This window comes from Lepidochelys olivacea, assembly GCF_965140295.1.
Source record: "Lepidochelys olivacea isolate rLepOli2 genome assembly, chromosome: 2".
Classification (NCBI taxonomy): Eukaryota; Metazoa; Chordata; order Testudines; family Cheloniidae; genus Lepidochelys; species Lepidochelys olivacea.
This window is the reverse complement of record NC_140412.1, coordinates 171,311,360-171,331,759: the sequence shown is the minus strand read 5'-3', so window position 1 is coordinate 171,331,759 and position 20,400 is coordinate 171,311,360. Positions and strand designations below refer to the sequence as shown.

Below are 20,400 nucleotides of genomic sequence, written 5' to 3'. Positions count from 1 at the left end.
TGGACAGTACCAATTGTAATACCAAACCTATATTCTGAATATGTGGTCACCACTGAGGCAGGTAGGAGGCAATATGGCCAGCAGCACAGCTGCTACCAGCATATCGGGCCGTTTGTGCTGGTAAAGACACAGTGCAGTTTACTCCCTCCCCAGAACAGTGGGGAAACTGAGAGATTGTTAGCCTCAAAGGCCTGGAGGCACAAAAAGAGTTAGGTGTTTTGACGCTGAGCATCACAGCGCCTAGAAAATCACTGGAATACACAAAGCCAGAGGTGGACCTCAGACTCCCTATCCAAGCTTGAGGAGAGATGTGTGTTATAGAATACAATTCACCAAAGTCAGCATTGCTGGGGAGTTGCCTACGTTAACCAACTGACCAGAGTAGGGTGTGTTAAGCCCCACTCCAGTCATAGAGAGAGCTGCCTTGGGCTGAGCTGCAGGGAGGTGACAGTGCTGCTAACGATTTATAGCCAGGGACCTTCTTTGGAGTGAACTGCCTATGCTGTTTTTGCAAGAAGTGGTGGTGGAGGGCAAGGGAGGAAGACCTCCTTCATAACCTTTAGCCAGTGGTCGGGGTACTCACTTGGGATAAGAGTTCAAGTCCTCCCTCCATCTGAGGGGAAGGAGATCTGCCGCCTCTCGGGTGAGGGCCTAATCACTGGGCTGTGGGATAGTCTGACACGGGAGTTCCATCGGTCTCTCCTGTTGAAGCTTTTCCACTGTGGATAAATAGAGTCACTGGAGCAGGAGTACTGGACCATTGGATTCTGCCATCCTTGGTGAGTAGTCTAATCACCATGCTACACAGTTGTTCTCACGGTCATTTTCTCTCTCTCTAAGGCCCAATGAGTCTTTTGTTATTTATCCACAGTGGAACAGCTTTAATAGGAAAGATTTATGGAGCCCACGGCCTGAAAAGTGGCAGATCCCTGTTTAAATCCCTTCTACCACTCAGATGGAGGAGGAACTTGAGCTAGGGGTCTCCCATATCCCCAGACAAGCATCTTGACCACTGAGTGAGGTCCTTCCCCTGACTATTCTTTGTGAACTTGCCTGAGGGGCCTTATCTGGTAGGTGTGTTCAGAGGGCGCCTACTGGAGTGGGCCCCACACACGGCTTGGGCAGCTGAACAACTGTCTTCCTGCTTTGTGTATCACTCTGAGGCTTAGGTAGGAGATGGGTGTCTGGGCATCTATAGGGAACCAGTGGTGTGCATGCGCAAAGGCAAAAACATAGTCACTGAGGGAACTTTTACTGAAAAAATGTAGTGAGTGACTTTAGGCACCTACAGAGTTCAGTGGGAATTTTGTAGGTAGCATTGGTGCCTAAAAGTGGGACTTAAGTCTGGGTTTTAGGTGCCTAAGTACATTTGTGGATCTAGGCCCAAGTGACAGTCTCCCTTCGTAGGCTATTCCACAGGCAGTACAATGTTCTCTCCCTTGCTCAGGGCAGATCTGAACTGAAGCCATAGTCTATCCCTGTACCTCTGTAGAATAAGAACTGCAGGCTCAGGAAGCAATGCTTACCCACCTAGAGCAATATAGAGCCCTAGTGAAGCTGACTGTATGTCAGTTCTCACAACCATGCCAGGGATGTCTGAAACATAGATGCAGTAAAATTGTGCCTAAATGCTTAAAACATCCATTCACCTAACAACTCTACTCCACCAAAAGCTGCAAAAATAGCTTGGAAAACATATTTTCTGAAGACATTATTTTTAAGTGTGTTTTAATTACCGTGACTTTCTTAGAAAATCTTTCAACTTTTAAATGAGTTGTTGCCCAGGGACAAGCCTTGGAGGTGGTCAAAGGACTAAGTGGTTGCATTTAATACATGCAAACAAATATTAAGACAGCAATGCTGTATATTTTACTATAATTGTCAAAACCCACTTCATGTAGCCTGTATTGCACTACATCAGTGGTGGGCAACTTGCAGCCCGCGGGCCATATGCGGCCCATCAGGGTAATCCACTGGCGGCAGTTTGTTTACATTTGCATGGCCACCTTTATGTTCCCGGCCAATGGGAGCTGCGGAAAGTAGCATGGGCCGTAGGGACATGCTGGCCTCTGCTTCCCACCGCTCCCATTGGCTGCGGGCGACCATGCAAATGTAAATAAACTGTCTGGCAGGCCGCAGGTTGCCCACCACTGCATTACATAGTGGTGTAGATAGAGGCTGTGATTTTCCCATTTTGATGGGAAGCAAGCAGGGACCAATTGGCACTGCCTTTAACAGAACTTTAACAAGTAATGAAAGCAATTGTGCATAAATAGAAAAAGGTATGCTGGCCATAATTTCTGTGGAAATGGCAGCAAACCGTTCTAGTGACACCTTGTATATTGATTTGTGTGAAAAAGAAACCATACTTTTTGTGTAGGATTTGATAGTTATTCAGGCTGGACAGAAATAATTACAATGTCAAAAAAAAAATCCCACCCTGTAAAAAGACGATAGAAACGCTAAATAGTTTATTATTATTTATTTATCCTTATGGATTACCTAAGAAGTGACATAGAATCATAGAATATCAGGGTTGGAAGGGACCTCAGGAGGTCATCTAGTCCAACCCCCTGCTCAAAGCAGGACCAATCCCCAATTAAATCATCCCAGCCAGGGCTTTGTCAAGCCTGACCTTAAAAACTTCTAAGGAAGGAGATTCTACCACCTCCCTAGGTAACACATTCCAGTGTTTCACCACCCTCCTAGTGAAAAAGTTTTTCCTAATATCCAACCTAAACCTCCTCCACTGCAACTTGAGACCATTATTCCTTGTCCTGTCCTCTTCTACCACTGAGAATAGTCTAGAACCATCCTCTCTGGAACCACCTCTCAGGTAGTTGAAAGCAGCTATCAAATCCCCCCTCATTCTTCTCTTCTGCAGACTAAACAATCCCAGTTTCCTCAGCCTCTCCTCATAAGTCATGTGTTCTAGACCCCTAATCATTTTTGTTGCCCTTCGCTGGACTCTCTCCAATTTATCCACATCCTTCTTGTAGTGTGGGGCCCAAAACTGGACACAGTACTCCAGATGATGCCTCACCAATGTCGAATAGAGGGGGATGATCACGTTCCTCGATCTGCTTGCTATGCCCCTACTTATACATCCCAAAATGCCATTGGCCTTCTTGGCAACAAGGGCACACTGCTGACTCATATCCAGCTTCTCGTCCACTGTCACCCCTAGGTCCTTTTCCACAGAACTGCTGCCTAGCCATTCGGTGCCTAGTCTGTAGCTGTGCATTGGGTTCTTCCGTCCTAAGTGCAGGACCCTGCACTTATCCTTATTGAACCTCATCAGATTTCTTTTGGCCCAATCCTCCAATTTGTCTAGGTCCCTCTGTATCCTATCCCTGCCCTCCAGCGTATCTACCACTCCTCCCAGTTTAGTATCATCCGCAAATTTGCTGAGAGTGCAAACCACACCATCCTCCGGATCATTTATGAAGATATTGAACAAAACCGGCCCCAAGACCGACCCCTGGGGCACTCCACTTGACACCGGCTGCCAACTAGACATGGAGCCATTGATCACTACCCGTTGAGCCCGACAATCTAGCCAACTTTCTACCCACCTTATAGTGCATTCATCCAGCCCATACTTCCTTAACTTGCTGACAAGAATACTGTGGGAGACCGTGTCAAAAGCTTTGCTAAAGTCAAGAAACAATACATCCACTGCTTTCCCTTTATCCACAGAACCAGTAATCTCATCATAGAAGGTGATTAGATTAGTCAGGCATGACCTTCCTTTGGTGAATCCATGCTGACTGTTCCTGATCACTTTCCTCTCATGTAAGTGCTTCAGGATTGATTCTTTGAGGACCTGCTCCATGATTTTTCCAGGGACTGAGGTGAGGCTGACTGGCCTGTAGTTCCCAGGATCCTCCTTCTTCCCTTTTTTAAAGATTGGCACTACATTATCCTTTTTCCAGTCATCCGGGACTTCCCCCGTTCGCCACGAGTTTTCAAAGATAATGGCCAATGGCTCTGCAATCACAGCCGCCAATTCCTTTAGCACTCGGATGGAACTCGTCTGGCCCCATGGACTTGTGCACGTCCAGCTTTTCTAAATAGTGCCTAACCACCTCTTTCTCCACAGAGAGCTGGCCATCTATTCCCCGTGTTGCGATGCCCAGCGCAGCAGTCTGGGAGCTGACCTTGTTCGTGAAGACAGAGGCAAAAAAAGCATTGAGTACATTAGCTTTTTCCACATCCTCTGTCACTAGGTTGCCTCCCTCATTCATTAAGGGGCCCACACTTTCCTTGGCTTTCTTCTTGTTGCCAACATACCTGAAGAAACCCTTTTTGTTACTCTTGACATCTCTCGCTAGCTGCAGCTCCAGGTGTGATTTGGCCCTCCTGATTTCATTCCTACATGCCCGAGCAATATTTTTATACTCTTCCCTGGTCATATGTCCAACCTTCCACTTCTTGTAAGCTTCTTTTTTATGTTTAAGATCCGCTAGGATTTCACCGTTCAGCCAAGCTGGTCGCCTGCCATATTTACTATTCTTTCGACACATCGGGATGGTTTGTCCCTGTAACCTCAATAGGGATTCCTTGAAATACAGCCAGCTCTCCTTGACTCCTTTTCCCTTCATGTTAGTCCCCCAGGGGATCCTACCCATCCGTTCCCTGAGGGAGTCGAAGTCTGCTTTCCTGAAGTCCAGGGTCCGTATCCTGCTGCTTACCTTTCTTCCCTGTGTCAGGATCCTGAACTCAACCAACTCATGGTCACTGCCTCCCAGATTCCCATCCACTTTTGCTTCCCCTACTAATTCTTCCCGGTTTGTGAGCAGCAGGTCAAGAAAAGCTCTCCCCCTAGTTGGCTCCTCTAGCACTTGCACCAGGAAATTGTCCCCTACGCTTTCCAAAAACTTCCTGGATTGTCTGTGCACCGCTGTATTGCTCTCCTGGCAGATATTAGGAAAATTAAAGTCACCCATGAGAACCAGGGCATGTGATCTAGTAGCTTCTGCGAGCTGCCGGAAGAAAGCCTCATCCACCTAATCCCCCTGGTCCGGTGGTCTATAGCAGACTCCCACCACTACATCACTCTTGTTGCTCACACTTCTAAACTTAATCCAGAGACACTCAGGTTTTTCTGCAGTTTCGTACCGGAGCTCTGATCAATCATACTGCTCCCTTACATACAGTGCTACTCCCCCACCTTTTCTGCCCTGCCTGTCCTTCCTGAACAGTTTATAACCATCCATGACAGTACTCCAGTCATGTGAGTTATCCCACCAAGTCTCTGTTATTCCAATCACGTCATAATTCCTTGACATCACCCAGGACCTCCAGTTCTCCCTGCTTGTTTCCAAGGCTTTGTGCATTTGTATATAAGCACTTGAGATAACCTGCTGATCACCCCTCATTCTCAGTATGAGGCAGGAGCCCTCCCCTCACAGACATTCCTGCCTGTGCTTCCTCCCGGTATCCCGCTTTCCCACTTACCTCAGGGCTTTGGTCTCCTTCCCCCGGTGAACCTAGTTTAAAGCCCTCCTCACTAGGTTAGCCAGCCTGCTCACAAAGATGCTCTTCCCTCTCTTCGTAAGGTGGAGCCCGTCTCTGCCCAACACTCCTCCTTCATGGAAGACCATCCCATGGTCAAAGAATCCAAAGCCTTCTCTCCAACACCACCTGCGTAGCCATTCGTTGACTTCCACGATTCGACGGTCCCTACCCAGGCCTTTTCCTTCCACGGGGAGGATGGACGAGAACACCACTTGCGCCTCAAACTCCTTTATCCTTCTTCCCAGAGCCATGTAGTCTGCAGTGATCCGCTCAAGGTCATTCTTGGCAGTATCATTGGTGCCCACGTGGAGAAGCAGGAAGGGGTAGCGATCCAAGGGCTTGATGAGTCTCGGCAGTCTCTCCGTCACATCGCGAATCTTAGCCCCCGGCAAGCAGCAGACTTCTCGGTTTTCCCGGTCAGGGCGGCAGATAGATGACTCAGTCCCCCGGAGGAGAGAGTCCCCGACCACCACCACCCGCCTCCTTCTCTAGGGAGTGGTGGTCGTGGAACCCCCTCATCTCAGGACAGTGCATCTCATGCCTTCCAACCAGCGGAGTCTCCTTCTGCTTTCTCCCCCCAGACATATCATCTGGTCCACTCTCCGCAATGGTACCTGTGGAGAGAACATGAAAGCGGTTAGTTACCTGTGCCCACGTTGCTGGAACCCGGACATTCCCCCTTCTTCTTCTGGAGGTCACATGTTGCCAAGCTTCTTCACTGGCCTCTTGGTTCCGCTGTGCAACCTGCTCTAAATCTTTAGAGCTTTGTGCCCATAGAAGCATATCCTGACTTTTGTCCAAAAAATCCTCCGTTTCTCGTATGCAACGCAGGGTCGTTATCTGTTGCTCCAGACCTTCAATCTTCTCTTCCAATATGGAGACCAGCTTGCACTTTGTACATACCCCAATATGAGCAAGAGGATCCAGCAGTTTCTTGGGGAAGTGGATAGGACCAACCCCTGTCCATTCCTTCCCTTACATGTAAACATTTGCAAGAAACTCCAGAAGGGGAACTTCCCCAAGTTTTCCTCCCCCGTAGCCCACTCCTGCAGGTTTTTCACAGAAGGGGAGTGATTTGGCCTTATAATTACAGTAAAGGGATATGTTCTGCTCAGAACACTCATATTCAGAATTTTCACCTATATTAAGGTGATGGGAATGTAACATTTTAGGCATCTAATACAACATTGCCACTAAGTGAGAGTGCTAAATTTCAAAATCATTAGTATAATGTTATGGTTTTCAATAATAACCACCATTATCTGAATTTCTCACTATATTGTTACAAAGCAAAGGGAGAGAGGTATTAAACTAGGTTCTCAGAATTGCCAGTCTTGTTCTGAGGCGCGGGAAATGCTTTTGACTTTCCTTCAAATATTGCTATCCATCCATTGTAGTCCCTACACAATTTTTTTTAAAATTTGCACTTGGATAAGGCCTCACTACATGTATGGAACTATGGTTGGTATTTAACTTCAGTATGGCTAAGTGCTGATAAGAGAACAAGAAAAATAATCCATTAAAATATTAGGAGTTCAGAATCCAGTGAGTGAGACCTAGAGTATATCGGGATGGGTAAGAAATTGGCTTGAAATGGAAGCAAATTGGCATTTTATTTTTTTGGTTTTGTTTTGGTTTTTTATAGATGGGACTTTGCAGGCCACTTCTGGACTTGGCAACAGCTTATAGCATTCCAAGTAGAGCTAGGCCAACTATTCCTAATAAACAGTGTCCGCACTGCACTCTTTGCAATCTTTGGAATGTTATGACTGAACAAGCTTCGGCCTGTGAGTTGCTTGCAAAATGTCTGTTGTGATTATTCCTTCCTATATTTCATCTGCAGAATTCTATATTTGAGCTGCAGTTGAGGTTTTAACATTAGAATGTAGGTTTGTCCCCTAGGACACATGCCTTTTTTTTTATTTCTCCACACTTTGATCAGGTGACTGAAACTTTTAACTGCCTGCTGTTTCCTTGTGAAATGAATTTCATTTTGCCATGAAACAACTTTTTGTTCATGGTGAAGTGAACCCTGGCTACAGCCTGAAATTTGCTTTCCATGAACGTGTGTATGCTTAAAGAAAACGTTTGTGTAACTTGTTCATGTAATACAAAAAAGGGGTAGTAACTGTTCAGTACTAAATTTTATTTAGAATTGTAAATAGTTACAAGGGTCAAAACGTTCAAAATTAGAAACCTCAAGTTAATCTCATAAAGCCATAGTTAAGCACCTAAATAAGAAGCTTGCTGAGCACCTAGCAGTTAGTGGGTGGTCCTCACTTTTAAAAATGAGGCCAAATGTTTAGATGCTTTTATATTAAAGCTGGTTGGGAAATGAAATTTTTTATTTATTTTCATTGACATTTTGGGGAGGCTTTCTTGAAAATCTGAAAACCAAAATATTTTCAATTTTTTAGTTTAAATCTGAAAAAAAAAAGGTTTTCAGTTGCTAAAAAAGAAACAAAAAAAAGTATTTTTTTCAATGAAAGCCCTGATGAAAATAGAAATATATTTAATCTCCCTGTACTATCTGCCTTAAGTGAAAGAAAAAAAGTAAACATATTAAGTGCATTCCTCAAAGCTCTCTTCCTCCCCACAAAAATCTTCTTTTGGTTTTAGTAGTAATAAGACGTAGGACTTGATGGCGCTTGACGATAATCCTTTGTTCTCATCGTACATCTTTCATCTAAAAATTTCCAGTATTATATACAATGCTGAGACTTACATTTTTAAAACTGTGCTCATGAGCTATATACACCCTGGTCAAATACACATGCACACAGTAATGGGTGTACGTGCAAATCTTTGACTTATATGTGCAGATCATGCATTGTGCATGTGCACTTTCTAAAAATATGGCACATAAAGGCTGTCTTGCCTACGGTCACCTGCAGGGTCGTTGAAATGTCCACGATGGCTAGTCCCCTACTAGGCCACATTACAACCATTTACTTTCCTCTTGAATATGAAAAGGAAGAAGAAAGAGTGATCAGCACAAAAGCACAAGATCTGCTTAATAACTGGCATAATCCAATAGAAAAATAAAATAGCAAGAATAAGGGAAGGCTTTTTCAAACTGGGAATAAATGTTAAATCTATAGATCATCTGTTTGGCTGGACTTTACTGGTACCAGGGAGTGCTGTTTGGGAAGCAGTTATGAACTAAAGGAACATTGTCAGCACTCTGCTCCTGTGTGTGATGACACTTCGGCACAAGGAGGTAGCAGATGTAGTAATTAAGTGTTCTCAAGAGGCTGTAAAATGAGCTGATTAGGTGAATTACTAGACCTAGCAAAGCCACATCAGGATCAAGAGGCAATCATGCATCGGGAAATATTAGAATTGACGGCATCTTGAAATTCTCTTCTACGCTGTCTGTCATGTGCGGTAAATAAAGGAGGTGCTCTAATGTTAACATATCCCAAGGAAGGAAAGAGAGAAAAATATTTGACACTCTTGTTTAAAGTGCTGATAAAACCTTGTTCATTTGTTTTTTGATCATGTACATCCTCTCTAATTCTCACACACACAAAGCCACAGTCTTGTCTCACTTTTCAGCAAAGATTCAATGGTATTGTGCTATAGTGTTAACATTAAGGCCATGTCTCTATTCTGGGGAGTATACCAGTGTCGCTACAGCATAACCCCATAGTGTAGATGCAGTCTTCACATTTATCCATCAGTATAAGAACACCATCTCCACTAGTGACAGTAGTGAAGACGATGAACGCATTCTTCGGTCAACCTGGTTACATACACAGTAAGTTGGCATGCCTACATCTCTCAGGGTTGTGGATTATTCGCATCCCAGAGCAACGTAGCTATGTCAGCCTAAATTTAAGTGTAGACCAGGCCTAAAACTCATTTAAGTAAGACTCTTATTACCAATGTTCTGTGTAGCCTGTTGCTCTTTCATGGATGCATGAGTTATAATGGAAAATGTATATTGCCTGTAGTAAAAATGATGATATTTTTCATCCATACATCTCAAAGTATTTTACAAGAGTGAGTGAATGTTATTGTTCTAGTTTTACAAACAGGGTAATTGAGCCACAGAAAGGATAAGTTATTTGCCCCCATGTCACTCAACAAGTCAATGAAAAGAACTGGGAATACCACTCAGTTTCTCCGATTACTAGTTTTTGCTCTTTCAGCTGGCCACAGATGCCTAAGAATCCACAAGAACTGGACCAGCATTTTCTGCAGATCTTGGCCTTCTACTAGAGCTGCTGACAGCAACCCCTCACTATTCCATTCTGCTGCATCTCCACCTCCCATGGGACAATATGATAGCTCATGAACAGCTGTGCCACTGTGGGAGTGACTCAAGTAACTGATATTTGCAATTAAGGCCTCATCCAGAGAATGCCAAGCATCTGCAACTGCCATTGAAATCAGTCTTCAATCCTATATGAGATCACAACCTTGACTTTCTCATTCAGAGAGCAAAATCTCATTTGATTTGGGGCTCTCGTTTTAAAAACTGTTCCACAGTGATTTACATCCCTCATTTACTTTTAGTCTATTCCAGCTGTGTACTTTAAGATCCTTCCCTATTAGAGCCATTACATAGGAGGCCCTCTGAGTAATCAAGAAACCATTTTAGCATTTGTGATTTCTCAGGTTTGTGTCATGTACCAGGTTATAGTCCAGTGGGAAGGGCTGGTTGTCAAAACCTCAAAGGTTTTTCAGTCAAAAACAGAAAATGGTTTTCAGGAAGGAATTTACTGCGGAACTTGTTATTCCAGCTAGTGGGTAACCTGGTTATGAACGGCATCAGTTATTTACAGTAGAACCACAGAGTTACGAACCGCTTGGGAATGGAGGTTGTTCGTAACTCTGAAATGTTTCTAACTCTGAACAAAACATTATGGTTCTGTAAGCAGTGTCAGGATGAGCTCCACCCTGACATCTGGTGGTGAGGTGTGGCAAGTTGTGGAAAAGAACTTCAGGGGCCGATCTCATTTGCATAGGCACACCCACCATGCCTAGAATGAGACCATAGCTGCCCAAATGGTCACTTTGGCTGCTGTGGGATCCCCAGTGTCTCTGTTATTGGGGCAGGAAGAATAAATTGTTATTACCCTGATTATGGGAACTGTGCTTGGAACTGTATATGGCCTTTTGTTATGATGGAGGGATTCACCATCATCTAAGTAGCACTCGCTAGGCAAGGGTCATGGGTTCCAAAACTGTGTGAATGGAGAGAGGCTGGGGACAAGTATTAATACTTGGTGGCATGGGCCCTTTGGTGAGGGCCTTACATGCTGATTGCACTTCCTCCTCTCTCCACTGTGGAATATCAGAGCTAATTTTGATTTCATTAGAAGTCTAGTTATAGGCTGCTGAGCTCACTTTGGGCTGACAGTGCACCAGCACTGGGGCTCCCCTACTATAAGCTGAATTCACCTAAGAGCTGAAATCACTGAGTGTTGTGTTCAGTAGTGGGGGAGCCTGAAGATATATTGTGGAGCAGGTTGCGGGACGGCTGGTGAAGCAGTTCGACGCGGAGCAGTGTGTGGATGGCAGGAGCTGCTTGTGGGCCGTGGAGCTGAGTGAAGGAGTTCGTGGGGCGGCTGGCGGAGCGGAGCGCAGCTGAGCGAAGGAGTTCGTGGGGCGGCTGGTGGAGTGGAGTGCAGCTGCGCGAAGGAGTTTTATGGGGCGGCTGGCGGAGCGGAGCGCCGCTATGGGGCGGTCAGCTTCAGATCACGTAAGGTGCCTCTTACCCCCGTCCCATTTCCACCCAGGTTGGGAGGTAAAGCTCCGCCGATAAACTTTCGAACTCTGGGGCTGCCCTGACCAGGGACAGAGACTTTTGGGGCATTGGACTTTTGGGACTTTGGGTGATTTGGGGTTGCTGGACTCAAGAACCAAAGGGAAAAGGGCATGCCCCAATTTGCCTGGGGTGGGGTTGTTTTTGCTCATGGGTTGTGTTATGAATCCTGTTGGTGGTGTTTCCCCAACATAATGCCACATTGTTTCTCTCTGTTATTAAAAGACTTTTGCTACACTCAGACTATGTGCTTGCGAGAGGGGAAGTATTGCCTCTTGGAGGCGCCCAGCGGGGGTGGTATATATTTGTCCCAGGTCACTGGGTGGGGGCTCGAGCCGGTTTGCATTGTGTTATTGGAATGGAACCCCTAGATATTGAACCCGGCCCTTGTTGCTGCCAACTCTGACGGGCAGAAGGGTTACAGTTCTTTCAAAAGTTTACAAATGAACATTGACTTAATACAGCTTTGAAACTGTACTATGCAGAAGAAAAATGCTGCTTTCCCTTCATTTTTTTTTTAATAGTTTACATTTAACACAGTACTGTACTGTATTTCTTTTTGGGTTTTTTTTTTTGGGGGGGGGGACTCTGCTGCTGCCGCCTGATTATGTGCTTCGGGTTCCACTGGGTGTGTGGTTGACTGGCCAGTTCGTAACTCTGAGGGTCTACTGTATTAAGAAAACATGCAAAACCAAAAGCTTCTTTGCAATTTATTGTCACATTAAGCAAACAAAAAAGCATCGTTTCTTTTTAAGCAAATAGAAAATACCACCTTTTTGCTACTACACAGAATATATGCCACTTATTACACTAGATGGTATTATTATGTATTTATTTGAATTAATGTAGAAGGTAGGGGCCCTAGTCATGGACCAGGACACTGTTGTGCTAGACGCTGTACAAACACAGAACAAAAAGACTGTCCCTTCCCCAAACAGCTTAGCATCTTATGAGCAAGGATTCAAACGACGACTTTTGGACATCACTAGTGGTTTTCTTTCTGAGGCTTCAATTTCTGGGTGCCCAACCCAAGACACCTTTTAAAAGCATTGAATTTTCAAACTTCCCTCAGCACTTTCTGAAAATTAGGACCCTTTAAGGTATCTCAAGTGGGGCACCCAGAAATTAAGACACCTAAAGTCACTAGTCATTTTTAAGACTCTTGGCCTAATTTTGACCTCTTGCTTGAGTCCATCTAGTTGGCAAAAGTCATTTCATTATTGGCTTTAATTCTGAAAACCTTACTAACCTTTCCTAGGTCATATGTCAGATAGTATATGTATATTGGGACCACAAAATGGCATACATCCAAGAAATCAACAGTGAAAGAAATATACACCATTTGCAGTCAGAAAAATAAATAAGTTAGAGGTCCTTGTGAGGGGAGGGAGAGAATATTATATCAGGAGACAATCTACCCTACTTTCTTTTCTCACATTCTTAATTCCGTGACTTTTACTTGCTTTATCGCTTTTCCTGATTCCCTGCAGGCCAACGCTTACAGCTAAGCCTCTGTTTTATCGTGCACTGCTCAAAACTTTGTCAGAAAATGACTTACACTGCTGCGTTTGATAGTGGCTGCATGATTGCAACGACCCACCTACTGGTTGCTCAAGGTCCAGATGATCACCAAAGTTTGAGAGAAATCGTAATGACAGCCCTGGAACAGCTGGAAGATTGTTAAAATATATGCTCTTTTATTACTTCCAATAGAAGGCCAAGAAATTGAATAAACTTTTTTTATTCCATCTAAAAACAATTATCCAGCTCCCATCTCACTGTAATATCAATATCCAAAGAAGAATATTAGGTTTTGACACCATTTGATAACACAGTCATGTTGCAAGAACCACTTCTGAGCAAAGTCATGCAATTTGCATTGTCCATAGTAGTTCTAATTGTTCATTTTGTGGTCTTTGATAGCTGCCTCCAGACTTGACTGCCATTGGACCAGCACAAATCAGCTTTACAACACACTGGTATTGCAATAGTCACAACCATTAGATCATGCAGTGTGTATGATAAAATGTAGACATTCGGTGATAGTGGCACCATTCATGCCTCTAAAAATCAGGCTCCACTGAAGTTTCTGTTGTACATTTTCAATGGCTTTTATTTCTGCTGAAATTTGATAACGCCATGAACAGCTTTCTATTACAATACGAGAACAGAGACATCTCTCTATGCGCGCTATATCTCTAAATAACATTCACATTTTTTTTCATCTTCAAAGTGCTGTACAAGCAGTAATTCATCCCCGTGATCTGGATATATAATTAAATGTTTATCACCATTTTATAGATGTGAACATGGAAGGAGAGAGGCCATATATTTTTTTGCCCAAGGCCATAGAGAATCTTGTGCCTGTGTAAAGAAGGCAACCTAAGAGTCAGCTTCATTCCTTCCTCTCTCAAGAAGGGGCTGTAAGTACTTCTGTTCTGATCTTGGGGTGATGCCATTTTGACAATCGCTCCAAAGAAAAAGGAAGCCAGCACTTAATATTTTAAAGCCAAGGAGGAAATCAGTAGCAAAGTGAGGTCTCCTGTAGACACAAAACTGGAGCTGTAGGGGCACAGACTGTTGTGGTGGTGTTTTGCAGTTCATCTTTAAGTTTCTCACTAGGGTAGAATGGAATTACTAATATCCTTAAAATTACAGATATGCTTAAGTGCTTTGCTGGAGCAGGGCCTCACTTCTTAATTCAGCTCAAGACCCAATGGGATGAATCTAAGGTTGTACTTCATACAATAGGGCCTTGTTTTGGATTAACACATATTTTTGTTACCATTCTTTCCTACGTAGAAGTGCAGTTTTCAATGTGAAATTTGTATACTGTCTAGCTCAGGGGTCTCAAACACGTGGCCCATGGGGTTTATTTTCTGTGGCCCACCAGCTCCCTGCGGCACCCCCATGCACCCCCCTCCCCAGCATTTACCTAGAGCGGCTCCGGCCCCGGCACGCACCAGGGGCAGAGCAGGCTCCCTGCCTGCCTTCCTTGCCCCCGCGCCACACCGGGAAGCAGCTGGGACCTGGGGGAGGGGGGACCCAGGGGTTTGTGTGTTGCCCTGGCTGCTCCTCCAGGGAGATTTCAGGGAAGGGATTGGAATGGGGGAAGGGAAGGGGTGGGAAGAGGCAGGGCAGGGGCAGGGCCTTACAGAAGGGGTGGAGTGGGAGCGGAACCAGGGCAGCAGGGGTGGGGTGGTCAGTGGCGCGGCCCTCGGGCCAATGTACTAGTCTTCATGTGGCCCTCGTGGTCATTTGAGTTTGAGACCCCTGGTCTAGCTAGTCCATTTCCTCCTGTCTTCAGTATTTTGGTAGGGACTGATCCTGCCGAGTGCCTCTTACAACACACTGAGTGTCCTCAACTCCTGCCAAGGTCAATGGGATTTGAAGGCACTCAGCATGTTGTAGGAGGCACTCAGCGCACTGCAGGATCATTATGTCAATAATCTCTAGAACAGACGTTCAAAACCTCACAATATGATTGCTAACGGCACAGATGCAGGCCAGACAGCCTAGTGCATGAGGTACTGAAAAGGGACTTAGGGTAACTGGGTTCAATTCTTGGTTCAACCACAGATTTCCTGTGTGATTGTGAGCAATTCAGTTAATCTCTCTGTGCCTCAGTTCCCCATCTTTTAAAATTGGCATAATACTTCCCTACCTCACAGCGATGTTGTGAGGCTAAAATCTGTTATTGATTTGTGAGGTGATGGTGGTGAGGCTCATATTGGTACATAGACAGATTTGCCAATGACTTAATGAAAGACCTAATGATGAATAGAAATAATAATAAGCCACAGGTCACCTTAAGAGAAGGTACATTTAGCAAATTAAAAGTTGTAGATTGTGATGTGTGCCTGCCTAGATGCATGACAGCTGGTATCGTTGCTTCTATACTGTTGTAATACAGGAAAGTGTTTCACCAATGTAGTCTATAGGGCCGGATTTTAAATATTCACTTTTTCATTCATGAGTAGTAATGTGAAAAAAATCTGCATATTAAAATATTTTTGTCTTTTTCTTCTTCTTCTTCCCTTACAGCTCATGGCCAATGCTATCCTGTTTGTCAGTGTAAATTTGTATGGGATCTTTGTGAGGATTTTGACGGAAAGGGCTCAGAGAAAGGCGTTCCTTCAGGCCAGGAACTGCATAGAAGACAGGCTAAAGCTGGAGGATGAAAATGAAAAACAGGTCAGTTTAAAAGCACTCTTGCTTTATCTCTTCTTTCTTTGGTATCATTATAGATACATGCACTGTAAGTTGAGAGACTAATTCATGAGGAAAGGTCTTTAATTACCTTATTGCCAGGGGAGTTTCTCTGCTTTGCATTTTACTCTTGATCTGCCACAAAAAGACAGCAAACAGAAGCATCCACATAGTTAGCATTAGCTCAAGCACCAACGTGGAAAATTTCTAGGCCGGGGAGAAAGGTAACATTTTAGACTATATAGAAATCATATTTTTATTTGCATGTGGAATGTAAGGTGGATTTTAGACATCCTATACAAATCTCTCTTCGCCTAGGTGTATGTCTGCTCCTCCTATTAATATTAATGAGCGTTATGGTAAAAAACACACTTTACAGGGAGAACAGACTCCAGTGTTGCAGCAAAACAGTTTGGACCACAATCCATCCCTCCACTCATTTAAAAAAAATACTGGTTTTAGTATATTTCACTTAAAACTACAGCAATCAGCCTTCCACGCTGACATAGAAGTAAGGTACGATAAGGAAAATCACTGCAGCAAAACTCATTATCACTTACTTGATGCCTGATCCAAATCCGGCTGCAGTCAGTCTTTCTGTTGACTTCAGTGGAGTTTGGATCAGGTCTTTGTTGTGATATACTGTTCACAGTCTATGATGAATTTGTAGAGCCTTTTCTTTAAATAACTTTGGGTAGTTGGGTAAAATGGGACTTAGACCAAGGAGTGGTTTGGATCCTAGGTTTGGTTTTGTGAAACAAAATCCGCTCTGGTGAGATTTTGCAAAATCAGGTCTTCCCTCAACCCTTTAATTGCCTATCTCCTTTTGTAACACAGTCCAAAACAGGGACCACTGATCATAGAAATGCAGGGCTGTAAGGGACCTTGAGAGATCATCTAGTCCACCCCCTGTGCTCAGGCAGGATCAAGTACACCTAGATCATCCCTGACTGGTGTTTCCCCAACCTGTTCTGAAAAACCTCCAATGTTGGGGATTCCACAGCCTCCCTTGAAAGCCTATTCCAGAGCTTAACTTAACAGAGTTAGAAAGTGTTTCCTAATATCAAATATAATCTCTCTTGCTGCAGATTAAGCCAATTACTACTTGTCCTTCTTTCAGTGGACATGGAGAACAACTGATCACCAACATCTTTATAACAGTCCTTCGCATATTTGAAGATTTGTTATCAGGCCCTATGTCAGTCTTCTTTTCTTAGGACTAAACATGCCTTTTTTTTTTTTTTAAAGTGTGTTCTTGATAGGTAGGGCCCTACCAAATTTACGGTCCATTATGGTTAATTTCGCAGCCATAGGATTTTAAAATTGGTAAGTTTCACGTTTTCAGATGTTTAAATCTGAAATTTCATAGTGTTGTAACCGTGGGGACCCCAACCCAAAAGGGGATTGTGGGGAGGTCGCAAACCTGTTGTAGGGGGATCAAGGGATTGCCACCCTCATGTCTGTGCTGCCTTCAAAACTGGACTCTGAAGGCAGTAACCATGAAGCTTCCTGCAGCCAGAGGAGGTTACCGGAGGTGGAGGTAGGTCTGAGCTCTGCCCGAGAGTGGCTGTGCAGGGGTGGACAAGTCCTGTGTCTCCCCAGCCCAGCTGGAGCTAGGAGCCCCCTGGCTGGGGCGCTCCTAGCACCAGGGGGAGATCGGATTTCACTGGGAAGGGCTTATTTCACAGTCTGTGACGCATTTTTCATGGCCGTAAAATTGGTAGGGCCCTACTCATAGGACCGGTTTTCTAAACCTTTTGTCATTTTTTGTTTCTCTCCTCTGAACTCTCTCCAATTTGTCCACATCTTTCGTAAAGTGTGGTGCCCAGAATTGGACACAGCACTCCAGCTGAGGTGTTACCACTGCTAAGTAGAGCGGGACAATTACCTCTCATCTCTTACATATGACACTGCTGTTAATACATCCCAGAATGATATTAGCCTTTTTGCAAATTTATCACTTTGTTGATTCATATTCAACTTGTGGTCCATTATAACCCTCAGCAGTACTACCATCTAGCCAGTTATTCTCCATTTTGTAGCCATGCATTTGATTGATCTTTCCTAAGTGAAGTACTTTGCACTTTTTATTGAATTTCATCTAATTGATTTCAGATCAATTCTCCTTTTTTTTCAAAGTTGTTTTCAATTCTAATCCTATTCTCCACATGGTACATCTATGGCTAGAAGAGTATGGCCCCTCTGAGACCCCACTAGATATGGCCTCCCAGTTTGACAGTGAACCACTGATAACAACTCTTTGAGTACAGTCTTTCAACCACTTGTGCCACCCATCTGATAGTAATTTCATCTAGACCACATTTTCCTAGTTTGCTTATGAGAATATCATGTGGAACCGTGTCAAGAGTCTTACTAAAATCAAGGTATATCAAGTCTACTCCTTCCCCCTTTCCTCTAGGCCAGTAACCCTGAAGGAAATTAAGTTGGTTTGACATTATTTGCTCTTGAAAAATCCATGCTGGCTATTCCATATAACCCAATTATCCTCTAGGTGATTACAAATTGTTCTAGAAATACCTGTTCCTGATTTGGTGATTATAGTAGACCCCTACCATAATGCCACTCTTATTTCCCCCCCTTTTATCTTTACCCAGAGACTTTCAACTGGTCTTTCTCTCATCTGTTTCTGGACCTCAGAACAAGTGTCTATATTCTTGCTGGTTAATATAATGTCTCTTCCCTCTTTTCCTTCCTGAAAAAGCTATACCGCTCTATACCAATATTCCAGTCATGAGACTTAGCCCACCAAGTCTTGATGACTACTTAAGTCATAATTTAGCGTTATGTACTAATACTTCCAGTGCTCTCTGTTCATTCCCCATACTCCTTGCATAGCCATAGATAGTTGTACCATGTGCATGTGTATTTATATAACACATACATACATACATAGATACCTCTGACTTCTTTGCCTTTGAACTTTGGGAGTCTGGATAAAAAGTAACCTTCATTCAAATCACTCTTTTTGTTTTGGTTATGATTAAACCCAATTGACAAGGGAGCAGATTTTCCAAGTGCATGGCATTTAGGCACCCAAGTCACAATGATATTCAGTGGGACTTAGATACCTAACTTTTATTTCTGCCTTTTGAAAATCTACTTCTGTGTTCTCAAACCAAAGCACCGTTTGTTTTGCCCATCTCTAGGTATTTGAAACGTGTCTTTGATACCTATCTGTAAAAAAGCAAAGAAGCAAACGCCTCCCCAAAAACAACAGACAAAAGAGAGGCACTTTGCACAATTTTTAAAGTAAAATTCCCGTGATAAACATTTTTCTAATCCAATATGCAAGTACACCAGTACACTGAGTACCTTACATTCTTCACTTTAATACATTGGCAGATATTTCTTTATGCAGTACAATATGCAGTGGTGAAAAGCACTGATTTACCAATATACAGTACCTTCAAACAACTTTTGGTGACTTCCACTCCTGCTCTTAAACTAAATAACACTTCTAAAACAGGGAGGGGGGAACCCCACGCCCCTCCGTCCAAAACCCCACCAAGACGTGATTACAAGCTACAATACTCTTATCAGGCCATTATGGCCTAATGTAGCACAAGTTTCCAGTTGATAACACTCTGAGGCCTATTTATCATGCAATTTAGTCCCACTGAGAACTCTAGGGCTGTTGAAAGCTGGAGAGGTGGGGCTAAATTACATCAGTGAACTACTTGGGCATGTATAATCATCCTGGTAACTTCATTTGGTGAAATACAAATATTAAATGTAAAAAAGGAAAAAGTACTGATATTCTTAATCCGTTTTTGTTCCTATGTAAATGCCCTGACCCAAATACTGTAGCCTTTTTACATTAAGAATTTCAAACCAAAATGTTTAAACCCTTTCCCTGATGTTTCTACGCATGTAATTAATGAAACAGCAAAAGCAGACCCCTGTTGACTTTTGAACACACACAATCTTTTAAACTTAAAATGGTGACTTTGTGAAGACAGAGACTGCAGCTGTATCTATCTGCAAGAGACATTTCCTCCTCTGTGGATTTCCTTTAGCAGCTACACATGGTAACTGTGGTAAATTTGTTTATAATGGGGAACGCTAAGATCCCTCTTTTTTTTTGTACACCGCATGTTCAGAAAGTCAGCATCCCTTATATTAGGAGCATGCAAGAAGGCATTTGAAGCAGAGTGATGTAAATGCTAATTTTTTTTTAAACTTTTTGCTGCGTGCAGTTAAGACAGATAAATTATCTCATTGGCATGGCAGCATGCATTCATTATGCTGCCAGATGGGAGGCTAAGGTTCAAAAACAACCACTGAATCCAAGGCTCTGGGCCAAGAGAGACTGTGTGCATAAGAGAATAACTGTGATCAGCCTCTTGGGAAAAGCATGCTGCTCCCGTTATTCATAAATCTCAGCAGCAATACCATCCTTTCTAGAGCAAGCCGCTTACTGTAAATGTTGTGAGCTCCATCCTGCTGCTATTGAAATGAAAGGCCAAACTCCCAAAGGAGCAGGGTTTGTGCCCAGAACGTGTAATTGCAACCAAAAGACCTCCATTTTTCTTTTCTCTCTGTTTTACCCATATTTTCTACTCTGCAATCAAGAAAACAAAGAAAATATTAATTTAGGTTGAGGTTGAGGTCACCTGCTTAGTGTGCAAGGCGCTCCCTTCCCCTACACTGCATGAGCTACTTGCATTGGAAGTCACAACACAGTGAGAAGAGCAGCTTTCTGGAGCTGCTACTTCTCCTCCATTGCAGGTTGGTGGGGAGTGAGTGGAATCTTGGCCAGTGCAGACACGATACTAATCTGCTACTGGAACAAAGGGGGAACCAGGGAGGTAATTGTGACTTGGTGAGTAATAATTCCCTTCCTGGTCTACGTTTGGGGTGGGGCAGCTACCTGGTGT

At 43.7% G+C, this 20,400-nt stretch overlaps 1 protein-coding gene across 1 annotated transcript in view; it reads left to right on the top strand.

The window, feature by feature from the left end:
• ADCY1 (adenylate cyclase 1) overlaps positions 1–20,400 on the top strand; it is a 227,861-nt gene that overhangs the window by 69,438 nt on the left and 138,023 nt on the right. The window contains exon 2 of the mRNA XM_084620103.1: positions 15,338–15,487. Coding sequence (XP_084476229.1) covers positions 15,338–15,487 — 150 coding nt within the window. The remainder of the gene's footprint in view (positions 1–15,337; positions 15,488–20,400) is intronic.